This window comes from Ammospiza caudacuta, chromosome 15 (genome assembly GCF_027887145.1).
Source record: "Ammospiza caudacuta isolate bAmmCau1 chromosome 15, bAmmCau1.pri, whole genome shotgun sequence".
NCBI classification, from domain to species: domain Eukaryota; kingdom Metazoa; phylum Chordata; class Aves; order Passeriformes; family Passerellidae; genus Ammospiza; species Ammospiza caudacuta.
In genome coordinates, this window is record NC_080607.1 from 19195704 (window position 1) to 19209384 (window position 13681).

At 53.5% G+C, this 13681-nt stretch overlaps 1 protein-coding gene across 1 annotated transcript in view; it reads left to right on the forward strand.

Annotated features, from left to right (window-relative positions):
- Positions 1-11593: 11593 nt before the first annotated feature.
- Positions 11594-13681, forward strand: part of B4GALT5 (beta-1,4-galactosyltransferase 5) — a 31940-nt gene continuing 29852 nt past the window's right edge. The window contains exon 1 of the mRNA XM_058814637.1: positions 11594-11779. Within this exon, the coding sequence (XP_058670620.1) occupies positions 11653-11779 (127 nt within the window). The 5' untranslated portion in view covers positions 11594-11652. The remainder of the gene's footprint in view (positions 11780-13681) is intronic.

Here is a 13681-nt window from a genome sequence, read left to right on the forward strand (position 1 = left end):
GATTCCTTGGGCACGGGCCCATGTGCTGCAGGAACCCAGGGTGTTGTGCCCATGTTTGCCCTCAGTGGGCAGACAGCAGCTGCTGACAGACAGCAGCCAATTGTCACCCAAATGGGGAGGTGAAACCCCAGTGCCATCTGCAGAAAGCTGGGGCTGAGCCCTGCCTTCCTTCCTGCACAGCTCACCTCCCCGCTGCCTGCCCTCTGCCCGGGGTTTGTTCCAATGCTGAACACCTGTTTGTTAAGGGCAGGGTGCAGTATTCTCTGGATTACATTCTTTCTCGTCTATAAATTAAAAGTTCTTCCTCTTTCCTCATTACAGACTATCCTGAAAGGCCTTCTGTCAATGGGAATTAACAAATCTTTATGACAGCTCTGACAAACAGAGTGTTTGGTTAGCTGGATTACATTTACTGGTGCCAGCTGCAAACGAGCCCAAGTATCTGTTGTACTGGTGAGGTGCATCTGCTGTGACATGTCTACAAACAAATGGCAACTGGAAAAGAGAGCAACTGTACAAACAACTGCATTTCTTGCTCATGGCAGTAGCCTGGAGCTGCTGGGCACTCCCAGGGCTTGTCACCTCTCGCTCACATGTGCATCTTGCTCTCAAGCTGCCTCCAGAGCCGCCAGCCCTCACAGGAGGAAAGGCAGGACCCTTCCAAGAAGGATGCCGGTCTTCTCTGCCCTTTGCCAGTAATGGGACGGCCTGGCAGGGACACAGGGAGGCACAGGGGGTGGCACTCCGAAGTGTGTGCCAGTGTGCACACGTATTTCCCAGCTGGTCTGGCTGGCCTCCAGCCCGCTCAGCTCTGCTCAGGAGCCCTTGCTGCAGCTGGCCAGACACCCCTGCCCACTGCCATTGAGCACATTGTTGGGGGTACAAGCAGGAGGACCTAGAATTTTTGGGAGGCTCCATTACCTTGTCCGTGGTGCCTCTGCTGGGAGACGGAAGCTTCACAGCTGGAATTGTATAAGTATTCTGTTCAGTACCCAGCAAAGAGCAGAGAGAAAAATAATCACCTGAAAGTTCTGCTCGGCCCAGTACACCACTCTCTCTCTCATCTCCTTCCTGTCAGAGTCTGCTGCTGGTGGTCTTTATGGGCATTCTCTGAAGTGTAAGAAGTAAAAGAATGTTCTCCTGCTTCTGTTATCTCTGCAATCTCTCATCAGGACAGCAATTGCTTTGTTGATAAAACACAGCTCCTGTTCACACCCACTTCACAAATCACTTTTGACACACAACATGCAGGACCCATAGGACAAGAGCTACATCCCTTCCCAGGGCCCTGTGGCCTGTCTTGCCCTGCATGGAGAACATGGCTCCTGCATCCTGAAGCATTGATAAGGGACAAATGCAGATTCTACAGAGGTAAAGTGGAAAAGCAACGTTAACAAAGATTTAATGCCACACAAGCAATAACCATCTCATAGGAAAAAGGGGATATATTGTGAAAGAAAGAAAAGACAATGGAAGAAAAGCTATCTAGCTGTGGTGGGCTGGTAAATACCCAAGCAGGTGTTCACTCCCCTCCAGCCAGATGGGGAAGAAGATCAGAAGGACAAAAGTGAGAAAGAAGGAGTGTGTTGGCACAGGGCAGTTTAGTAAGAGAAGCAGAGCTGTACAAGCAAGAAAGCAAGATAAGGAATTCAGTCACCACTTTGCATCAGCAGGCAAGTGTTGTGCAGCTCCTAGGGAAGCTCATAAATGTTACTTGGGAAGACAAACACCATAACCTTGAACATCTCTCTTTCCTCATCCTATCCCTCAGCTTTTATTGCTGAGAACAATGTCCAGTGGTGTGGACTGTCCTTTTGGTCACTGAGGGAGTCAGCTGTGTGTCCCCCCCAGGCTATTCACTGTGGGGGCAGAGTGTGGAAAAGAAAAGGCTTGGTGCTGTGCCAGCCCTGCTGGACAGTGGGTAAAGCACTGTGGCATTACCAGGGCTGGTTTTGTCCAAACTACAAACCACAGCACCTGAGCAGTGCCACTGAAGAAAGTCCACGCGTCCCCAGCCAGAGCCAGTCTGGCAGCGCTGGAGGAGGAGAGCCTGGTGAGAAAGGACCAAAAGCCAAGGACAAGGAATTATTTCTTTCCTTGGCAAGGCCATTTTCCTTGGGTACTCCTCTCTCTCCAAGAAGAGATGACTCTTTGATAGACACAGCTGCTCCTTCTCACTGGCACATCCATGCAGCCGTGGCACACAGGCTGAAGTGGGTGCATTGCCATTCCTGCAGTGCTGCTGCCCGTGGCTGTTCCTGGCTCAGGTAAGATGAAGCTGTAACCAGCAGCTCCCCCTGCTCTCTAAGGGCCAGATCTTCTGCTGATACTCCAATTAATTTCAGGTCTGATAAAAGGTTGCATAGTCTCAGAGTTTCAGCTGGGACATATAATATCATATCCCTCTGTCCCAGCAAAGCAGTGATGGCTCAAAGTGATCCATGCTATCCTAAACCCAGAAATCTGCAGCAGCAGGGAAAAATGTTAACAAAAAGGTATTTGTTTAGTTTAAAATACCCTTACAAACTAAACAGCTTAAATCCAGGTTGTGTACAATGAACTGTGCACTGTAAAAAAATATTTTTCTTGGTTTCTCTGAGAAAAATATGCTGATGGCAAGGCCAGGCCTGGTTTGTTGTTGTAACTAGGCACCATTCTTAGCAAAGTCGCTGCTCGCCTCAGTCAGCCATTGTGAATAACAAATGGAGGTTGCATAAGAAGAGAAGCTCTTGGAACCTGGCTGGAACCAGCTGGCCATGCAGGGAGCACCCTCACCCTGCTGAATCACAGGGTGGTGGCTGTCTGGGGACACAGCAGATAGGGCCAGCAGACCCACGAGGTGACCTTCGCTGGCCACCTTTGTGTCACAGGCCTGTATTATCCTCTGTGAAACCCCGTAATGAGTCCCACAGCTTGTATTTCAGGATGTGTGGCTGACACTTAAATTCCACGGAATTGCACTGATTTAATTGGGTGACAGCAAGACATCAAAAACCCCATCACTTCCACTCTGCTCTTACAAAACTCAGCCTGACTTTCAATTGGAATATTTCAGGCTGCAGTTATGTGGTCACTCAGGCTGTTTGTAAGAAGCAAGTATGAGCCCTGGTGTCCTGGACAAATTCCAGTTCAGCTGATTCTATTCTGCTTCCCACCATTGCTGTACTGGCTGGTGATGCTCTGCCTTTCCTGCCCTGCCCCACATCTCAGGGTTATTCTGCACTGTCAGCTGCAGACCCTGCTGTAGCTTGGGTGGAGATTCTGCGATTCCCAGAGGAAATACCAGAGCAGGGTCAGCCTGATTGTGGACTGCAGCTCGTGTTCCTGTTCCGATGGCACAACCAACCCTGCCACACTGGATCCCTGGTGTCCTTGCGAAATGTTCTGCCTCTTTCAAGCCCACCTTGACACAGCCGCTGTCTTTCCCTGTGTGGGACCAGGGCTGGTGCCTTTCTTTGTGGCTTTCCTGGGTAGATGGTTTGTGCAGGCTCAGCAAATCCACCGTGCTCGAAAGGTTCTGACCCATCACACACACACAGCTGCACAACACCTCCACGGTGAGCCTGATGCTTCCAGAAGGTGTTGGGCTTGCAGCACAGGGACCATGCAGCAGACAGACAAACACTGTTCTTCCTGACTCTGCTGTGTGGCAGCACGGCTGGGGCTGCTGTACAGCACTGCTGGCCTGCCTGCACGCCCCTGGCTGCTGCCAATCTCTCCTCTCTCCAAGTGCAACATCTCAGCTGAAAAAGAGCAGGTATCTGGGCAGAGGCAGGCAGGCAGCAAACTCCTCTTCAGGGACAGCTGCAGTTGTGAAATAGGTTGTTTCCAGATGCCTTATGATCCCTTGCAGTGAGGGCATTAAATCAATACCTATTTCACTCCTATAGGCAGGGTCCTGCTTATGTCAGCAGCTGATACTTGCATTAAGTAATTAGAAAAGCGAACTGCCCCGCAGAGTGAGATATTCCATGGAGTAAATATCTGTTTAGATCAGATTGTTGGGACTGAAGCCGGGTAATCTGCGAGGCCGCTTGAGAGACACTTTGCGCTTGAATTCTGGAGAAAGAAGGACAAGAGATTCGTGCATGGCCTTGTGTGAAGATCACTGGAGCGATGTTTCTGGTGAGCATTTTCCAGAATCAGTGCTGAGAGCACAGGGTGTGAGTGTGGTGTGGGTGCGGCGTGGCGCAGGTGTGTGCCCTGCCCTTGGTGGCAGCTCCCTGGCCCTGTACTGCTGAAATCACTGATTTGCTTTGTTTGGTCAGCAAGTCAAGCCAGTGGCTGGGAGCAGGCAGTGCTCGTGCTGTCAGCATCGAGCCCCAGGGCCAGGGCCAGTCTGTGTGGAGAGTTTGCAGCCCTGGATTCAGAGTCCTGCTGGTGTGACTGTTACACTTGATGCCACATTCAAACCCTGAGTTTCCCTTTCTGCTCTGTGCTGGGGAATTTCTGGTTGTTAATTTTGCAGAGGCACCCAGCAAAGCTGGGTAATGCAGAGAAGCAGCCTCAGACTGCCTGAGTGTGGAGGAAGTTACACATTTGGCATTTGAGAAAATGTATGCAAATAGCTTTTCCAAGGCGTTCTCATCACCATCTACGTTTAAAGCAATTAAACCTCCCTCAGAGCAACACTTCCATGCAATAAACATTATACAGCTCCTCACCAGTCTCCAGCACAGCCAAATAAATAATTGAAGACAAGGATTCTGAGCTCTGAACTGTTGTTCTCTAGCTGAGGAATAAATCAGCTGCAGCAGCAAGAGCAGCAGCTGTTTTTAGAGCTGGTGAAGGCCTCTTTAGCTTGACTTCACCTTTCCTGCTCACAGTCGCGCTCACTTCTGCAAAGATTTGAGAGTCAGATATTTATAGAGGATAGCAGCAGTCCTGGAGCAAACAGGATCAGAATCAAGTATGACAGGAAATCATTAGGATTTCCTCAGAATAAAATAAATATAGTAAAGGTGCAAATGGTCCTTCGGGGAAAAGTAAGAGCACGTGGCACAAGGGGTGCTAGTGCCAAAAGCAGGCGGTAATGAAGCCCAGAGGAGAGGCAATCCCAAAGGGCAGCGCTGGCTGCAGCAGCTCTCTCACAGGCTGAGCTGCTCCCCAAGCCTTGCTCCAGCACATGCCTGACCCCTGCAGAGGTCTGTGACTTTTCAGCAGGTACCCGAGTGCTCTGTCAGACTGCAGGGAGCAGGGACAGGGATGCCTGCCCGCAGCCCAACTCGCTGGGTGTGGATGATGTTACCCTGCTCATGTCAGCTCCACATCACTGCTCTGCTGGGAGGGAAACCCCAGAGCCGTGGCCAGGAGCCCCTGACAGGAGGGAAACACCCAGAGCCGTGGCCAGGAGCCCCTGACAGGAGGAAAACACCCAGAGCCATGGCCAGGAGCCCCTGACAGGAGGGAAACACCCAGAGCCATGGCCAGGAGCCCCTGACCCTGCAGCCAGCTCCTCGTGGCTGTCACTGCTGTCACTGCCCAGGGAGGGCTGCAGGAGCCAGCAGCTTCAAGGCAAGTAGGGAGGGCCCCCAGCCCCAGCTTTTCATGGGGACGCGTGTGACACAGACAATGCTCCAGCTCCTGTTGGCTGTGGGGGCAAGGCAAGGCAAGCCTCCCTCCCTCATCTGATGACTGAGAAGAAGTCACTCTCACAAGATGAGCAGCAATCACTCTGTGCCATGTTCACTGCACAGCTTCTGAGTGATAAATCCAAAAACTGAGCCCGACCTTGCTACAATTTTAAGAGAAATGAAAGGCTGCACATGTTTTAAGGAAGTCCTACAAGGCCTTTCCTTGTACATCAAAGGGCAATGACTACAGAGGCAGCGCCTGGGTGGTCAAGAGGTTCATCTCTTTGCCTTTCTAATTAAACATTTATTCCAGCTAATCAAAATCCAAGTTAAGAAGAAGATTAAGGTGGCGGGAAGGCTTCATGCTTTATTCCAGCAACATACCCAAATATATTCACGGGATTGATCATGATTTTTTGTGTGGCTGAAAGTGCAAGGAGGGATCCCGAAGAGAGCCATTTTGTATGGTCACCTGAGCAGCTTACCACTGGTCAGCAATAGAGCAGAAATGGTTAAAACCCCATCTGTAATAGCTTTTGAAGGAAATGAGCATTTTTTTTTTTTGCTTCACAGTAGAATTTATATTCTGCATTTGAACCATCATACTTAATGTGACCGTGGAAGGTTCTTATTCACCATACAACTGTTTTCCCCTCTTGGGAATCCAATTAAGCTATTGGCCTTTGTGAGTTAATTTTGCATTATGTAATTATGAGTTAATAGAAAGCAATTTCCTCTGAAATGTTCTTTTGTTCCTGATGTCCTTGTCCCTGGATTTCTGGAAGGCAGTTGCATTTCTGCGTGGTGTGAAGTTGTGAAGTCAGGTGGCTTCAAGAAAGGCAGAATTTTTATCCTTCATCACTTTCTTGCTTCTGCTGCTAGTTTTGAAATCCAGCTGTGTTCCTGAATAATGCAGATGTTTTTCCATCCCTGTCCCCTGGCAGGAGTTAGGCAGGGTTTCACCTCTGCCTGCATTGCCTTTTCATCTGGTTTTGCCTGATGTCCTTGCAATGCTTCACACACCAGGGAAGAACAGCATTCTTCCATCTGATCCATAAACAAGGCTGGTCCCAGTGGAGAGCTTTCTGACATTCTCCTCTTGACCTCCAGGTGTACTGGAAATAGCCTGTTTATTTTCTGACTCTTGGACAGTTTGGGCTGTTTGGCAGTAGTTTACCCCAGCTATTGCCATAGCCTTTTGACAGGGACTTTTTGAAACAGTATTTTTAAATCCAGATAAATTACTTGCACCGAATTACACAATAATTTTATCTCATCAGCTGAAATCTCCTTCCTTGGGAAGTTTTGGGAAGTACAGCCTGCTGTATTCCCTTGACTGAACATTAAATCTCAAAGGCATTTTATGAGTCTTTGCACAAGTCCACTTTGACTGGGTGAGATGATCAACCTTCAGAGGTGGGCTGATGCAACAAAATCATTTGAATCTCTGCAATGTGCCATGAGAAGATAAACATTTTTGCCTATTTCTCTGATGAGAGCTACCTTCCAAGTGAACGTGGAGCTTTGCAAAATCGTTTCTGTGGATACTGCCTCCTTTTGGGAGCTATGAGCCATGTGTTGACTCTGGCAGAATGAGTCATCCCCATGGTTAGGCACAGGTACAGGTGCTACTAAGATCAGAGCCCTAACAGCCTTGTTAGAAAGTGTAGTGGGTGGCATAATCTGAGAACTGGTCTAGAGCACTCCTGTGTGCAAGGAGCACCTTGCAGCATTCAGTGGAGTTTTTCCATCTTAACAAACAAATATTGCTTTTGTTTTCTCTCTGCCACTGCCAGTACACCAATGTGAGATTAAATAGTTGCATCCGTGGGTGGCAGTGGTCTGATACCCAGCCGAAAATGCCAGGGCCACTTAGGTATGCTCTTATTGCCAAATTAAGTACACACCCTGTTGTGTCTTTCTGAAAACCTGCTGCATCAATTATTATGTCTCTGATCTGGCACATGGCATATGCTGAGTATTTATTGCATACACTGGGGCTGTGGGTGTACATATAAAAAATATTTACATTCCTACTGTGCATGGGTCCTCTACGTCCTGCTCAGAGCCTGGGATGACACTGGGTTGTCTTTAAATGGAGCTGGAGCCGCAAAGAGACATCCAGTAAAACAGAGAGGGAGCACACGGCTTCTGCAAGGCCGGGAGCTGGTCAGCGTCCCCTGCACCCCAGTTTGTGTCTGTCTCTGAGAGACACAGCTCAGGTTCCCTCTTCCCTCACAACCATCTGGCAGCAGGAACTCCAGGGAAGAGCTGAAGCAAGCGGCACTGCTGACAGCTGGAGGGCTGACACAGTGCGATGCTGACTGTCCTCGCCTTTATAAATGGAGGCGTTTCCTTAATCATAGCATGAAGTCTGTTCTGGAAAGTCTCTGCCATTGGGGCTGAAGGTGCCAGAAGTCCCAAAGTCCATGAAAAAGACTGCAAAATGCTGGCCAGTGTGGTGACATCCTTGCTATGGCCTGTCCTTTCCTGTAGTGGCAGAACAAAGATGATCATCTGCCCAGATTATCTAGTCCACATCAAGTATCCGTGGAAAGTGACAATAAGAGAAGTGCAGCTGAAGTGGAGCATCCCTTTAATGATGGTTGAAACTCCAAACCTGAGTGTTACGTGCTCCACAGCAGTCCTTTTACCTCCCCTGGGATCAGCTCCAGCAAGGCTTTGCTGCTGACCCTGCCAGGCAGTGCTCCCCAGCTCTGTGTCCCTTGGCAGCCTGTGGCATTGCCCAGCTGAGGGTGAGGACCTCGGGGCACCTCTGGGCAGGTGGGTTCGCTGCGTGCAGGGTGCCAGGCAGCCCCAGCCTCCCTCTCCCGTGGCTGGGTGCAGGATCTGACGTGCCAGACTCAGCCCAGCCGTGCCATGGCCAGCATTCGTCGGGGTGGGCAATGGCAGCTGCCCCTCACATGCATCACTGCAGGACACTGCTGTGTCCCTGCTGTGGGCAATGTGCAGCTCCAGCCTCCCCAGACCCCGCATGGAGCAACAGTGTCCGTACCCTCCCTTGGAGCGCTGCCAGCCCTGGGCCCCTCGAGCCATCAAAACCTCTCTCCCTCCAGATACAAAATGTCTTTCGTGTGGATACGTGCTCCAAGGGTGCAGCTACGTCTTCTCGGGAGGGTAGGTGCCCTGGCAGGACCTGTCCCTCCATTCCTGCTCATGGCCACGCACCAACAGACCTTGCCGTCCCCTTGAGGCCATCGGCAAAGCTGCTCACACAAACGCACCTTAAAAAGTGTCTGAGGCACCGTGGGCTCGTTGAACTCTGCAGAAAATGGGGCTTTGCTGCTCCCACAGCTGGGAGAGTGCAGTGCCTGTGCAGGCTGGAGCTGGGGCAGAGCCAGGGCTCCCCACGCGCTCCTGAGACAGCCCCACTTGGCAGCGCTCCCGCCCCAGTCCTGACCTGGCCTGTGGAGTGATCCGAGACTTTGAGACCTCCCGTCCTGTTCAGTGTCAGGTTTTTATTGGAAAAGGGTGACCAGTGGGAGGGTGGCTTTGACTGATGCTCCGAATCCCTTAGCTGGCATGCAGTGGAGGGGCAGGGAGGGATAAGCGGGGAACACACAAAACAAAATAAAAGGGTCAGAGTGAAGTGGGTTGCCTGGAGGCCTGGGGAGAGAGGGAGATGGGAGGTGAGTCAGAGCGGGACAGGCATGTCCCAGTGTGACTCCAAGGCTTCTCTGACTTCACTTGTCGGTGACAGTCCCCATTGCGGCAGCCAGGCCTGGGAGCCAGTTTCTGGGTGGCTCCTCCAGCAATGTCATTGCTAATTAAATATGTTCTAAAGGTTAGATTATTGGTTGCGACGATGTCTCACCTTTGACCATGTCTGCATCAAACAAATCATAAACCAACCAAGAAATCTTCTTGCATTTCCCTGCCCAAGGCATCCTTTTAGGAGTTGGCTAAACGCTATTTTTGTGAACAGCAAATCCAGCCGCCGTTTGGCCATGCAGTTCTGTGGCAGTACTGTGAGCTAGCAGAAGTTAATAGGGCTCAGGATTTAATTTGTTTCAATGAAGGGGGTGATGGAGTAGCAATCCTGGAAAACAAGAACAAGTACCAGTTTCCTCATTCCTGAAATTAATGCAGCTCATGCAGCCTCTCCAGGGAAATCCCTGTTTTCCTCCTCAGCATCCTTCCATGACTTGGCACATGAAGGAAATGGATACCTTACCTTTTAATGAGAGATTTCTACTTTTCTGCTAAACTCCCCTCTTTTTAAACTTTATTTTTATTCCCTGGCTCCATTGAGACTCCGTATCTAAGAGAAGCTTGCTTGTGTGCCATTTGTTGAACGTGGGAACTGTTTTCTTTATGTGCCCTTACTGCATCCAGGCTGGAAGGGGGGCTGGTCCTCCCAGGGCTGCTGTGACACACAGCCACACCTGGAGAATCCTTTATCACCAGGCTGACACGGGCTGGTATAAGGCCCTGCCCAGCCCACAGCCCCGCAGTCGCTGTGTTGTGGGGTCAGAGTTTGGGTTGGGCAATGCCTCGCTCCTTGCCTGGGGGAGACTCGCCCCAGGACACGTGTCTGGAGGGACATACAGGGCATGTCCTGGCAGATGGCCCGGCCCCATCTCCTACCCCACAGCCCATTATTCCTGGGACTGCTGCTGCCTTTGCTGCCCTCCCAGTGGCACCTGGTCATGTCTGGCCCACAGCCTTGTTTCCTGCCTGGAGCCTCAGCTTGGTTTTCTCAGCACTATGTGTTGGTGAAAGAAGAATTGTCTCTCCTTCCAGCCTCCCCTGAGCAAAGTCTCAAATCATAAACGAGGCAAAACCCAGTCCTCTCTGGGCTGGGCTGGGCTCCATCTGCTCTGCATCTACTTCCGGCTCCCTTGATAAAGAAGGTGTTTCTGGTCCCTCATATTTTCATTTTCAAGCATCTCCATATCTGCTTCCAACTCCTCCTACACACATCAGGGAAGCTGCCCACAAATGTGTGAAAACTACTTAATTACTCTGTAACTGACTGGGGTGCTGGTTGCTGGTTGTGCTGATTATTGCGCTGACTGTGATGACTTCACCCCTGTTCCCTTCCACATGTCGGTGTCCATCACACCCCTCTGGCTGCGTCTTCCCCCACAATGTCCAGCACAGGCTTGAACAGACCCTGCTGCTCGGTGGAGCAGGGGCTGAGCCCTTGCTCTCCTGGGGCTGTGTGTCCCAGGTATATGGCTGGGTGTCCCAGACCACGTCTGGGTGCCCTGAGCCATGGATGAATGTCCCAGGGCCATGGCTGGGTGTCCTGGATGGCTTCGCTGGGGCCATGGCCTGCTGCCCTTGGCCACTCTGAGTGTCTCGGGGCACTCGTTGGGTGTCCCTTGACAGCTGCTGGGTGTCCTGGACCATCGTTGAGTGTCTCTTGACAGCTGCTGGGTGTCCTGGACCATTGTTGGGTGTCCCTTGACCACTGCTGGGTGTCCTGGACCATCGTTGGGTGTCCCTTGACCGCTGCTGGGTGTCCTGGACCATCGTTGGGTGTCCCTTGATCGCTGCTGGGTGTCCTGGACCATCGTTGGGTGTCCCTTGACCGCTGCTGGGTGTCCTGGACCATCGTTGGGTGTCCCTTGATCGCTGCTGGGTGTCCTGGACCATCGTTGGGTGTCCCTTGACCGCTGCTGGGTGTCCTGGACCATCGTTGGGTGTCCCTTGATCGCTGCGGGGTGTCCTGGGCCATCGCGGTCTGTCTCAGGGCCATTGTGTGGGCCCCAGAGCCCGTGCCCAACGTGCTGGGGCTGATGCCGGCTGTCCCAGGAGCATCGGCGGCGCCCCGGGAGCGCGGCCGGGCGCGCTGCGGTCGCCGCCGGCTCCCCGGGACCCCCGGCGCTGCGCGGGGCGGCGCACGGCGCGAGCGGCCGTCGGTGCGGCGGGGGCTCGCAGGTCCCGCCCCGCTCGGTGCCCCGCCCCGGCCCGCCCCGCCGCGGCACATTCGTGCGGCGGCGCTGGGCGCGGGCGGCGGCTCGGAGCGGCCCCGGCGCGGCGCCTCCCGCCGGGCCTCGGCGCATGTGAGCGGCGGCGGAGGCAGCAGGGCGGCGGCGGCGCCGCATCGGCCATGCGGTGGCCCCGCGGCCCCCGCGGCGCCTGGCGGCTGCTGCCCCGGCGCTCGCTGCTGGCCGCGCTCTTCCTCTTCTCGCTCTCCTCCTCCTTCCTCTACTTCGTGTATGTGGCGCCGGGCATCGGTAAGCGGCGGGCCGGGGCCCGGGGCGGGGGGCGCGGGCAGGGGCGCGGGCGCACCGGCCGCCGCTGGAAACGCTGAGTAATCCGCGCCCGGCCGGCCCGGGGCCGCGGCATCCCCGGCGGGGCGAGGGGCGGCCCGGGCCCGGCGCCCCCGGCTGCGGCTCCGCGGTGCCCGGCGCTGCCCGGCGCGTCCTCATCTCCCGCCGCGGCCGGAGGAGGGGGCGCTGCCCGCGGCGTGCCCGGCGCCCCTCGGGCCCGGCTGCGGCTCCCCGGATCCCCGGGGCCCCGCTCCCCGCGATCCCCGCGCCGCCGGGGCCGAGCGGCGCCCGTGCCAGCGGCGAGCGGGGGGCAGCGAGCCCGCTGCCGCTGCCCGGAGTTTGTTTTGGAGGAGTGCGGTGTTGTCCAAGTGCTTGTGATCCGAACGTGCTCCCTCGCGGAAATCCTAACTCTGATTGTCAAGTGGGAAGATGAGAAGTGTGTATTTTAGAAGGAGAGCGAACTCGTCCCTGTGTTCGTGTCATCGCTTCGTGGGGAACCGGAGGAGCCGTGTGTCAATATGGCCAGCACCCGGTGCTGCTGGGGCTGTCTGTCCATCTCCGCGGAGATACGGGAAGGCTTGTGCCCGGAAAGCATCTGTTCGCTTCATACGGTGTATCTCGTTTCTGCAAGGAGCCAAGGCTCGTGGTTTGGCCTTCAACCAAACTTTGGCAACAATTTATTTCTATAGAAACGGCCCTTTCCAAAGAAATAGGGAATTTCTCCTTGAAATGTCATTGGTATTGCTCATGCCATTCCTATCTTGGACATCCCAAGGAGATCTCTGTGTGCTTTCAAGGTGACTTCTGTGGGTTTTTATTTACAAATTACGTCCCGTGGCTGCCTCTGGGCTTTGGGAGCCTTTCCCAGGGCTGAGTAGGGGTTGGCTGGTGTGTGAGGCTCTGCTCGTGTCCTGGGCACGTCCCAAGTGAGGCTGGGTGTGCCGAGCCTTGCCGTGGTGGCCCAGGGAGGGCTGTGCTGGCCCCCAGGCTCCGGGAGGCACAGCCGCCTCCTGCTCCCTCCCTGAGCACAGCCTGGCCCGTTGGGTTCACTCTCGTGCCGCCGTGGGCCAGCGGCTCTGTGTCCAGTGCATCCTGCAGCCCCTTGTGGGGCAGGCACAGGGAATGGCGTGGCTCTCGATGAGCTGCCCAGGCCCACGTAGAACTGCACTTGAAGAAGGAAATTTCTCTTGTAAGGATGGTTTTTTTCCTTTTTTTAGAGTATTCTGATTAATTTCATGTTACTTCTGTGTGGTCACCAGTCTTAGAGGTGGTGTAGGGTATAAATACATTTAAGGCTAGTTCTGTGCCAAGAAGATTTTCTCTGTGTGGACCTCAGATAATGTGGTCACGTCCTACCCAATGTTCTTCCTCTGTGATGCTCAAAGACGAGGCAAGGAGGTGTTAGTGGTCCCTGTCCCTACCCACCCATGGATGTCAGTGATGTTCTGAGTCATCTTCTCATCAGGTGACAGAAGATCTGCTTCCTTTTTTTTTTTTATTTCCTTCCTCTTTTAGCCAAAAATGTTTCCTCATGAAAGCCCAGCCCAGTATTCCTGGGATGGCTGGGCTAATCCTGCCAGCACTTGGAGGGAGTTTGGTTTTGGGCTGCAGGGGTGAGTAGAAGCTTGGGAGAAGAGCGAGTGTGATAGGAGATGAGCTGAGCTGGGGATTTGAATAAATCAGCCACATGCAGGTGATGGCGAGGTGCTGTCAGCAGAGAGTTCTGGGGCATTTGTCCTGCCTGCTGCTGCCTCAGTGCACAGAGTGGGGCTGGGCTGCTCTCCTGTGGCCACTGAAGGGCTGGGGAAATCTCTGTCCTGAGACCATCCCTTGTAGGGAGTGCTGGGGAGGTGGGCAAAGAAGGAC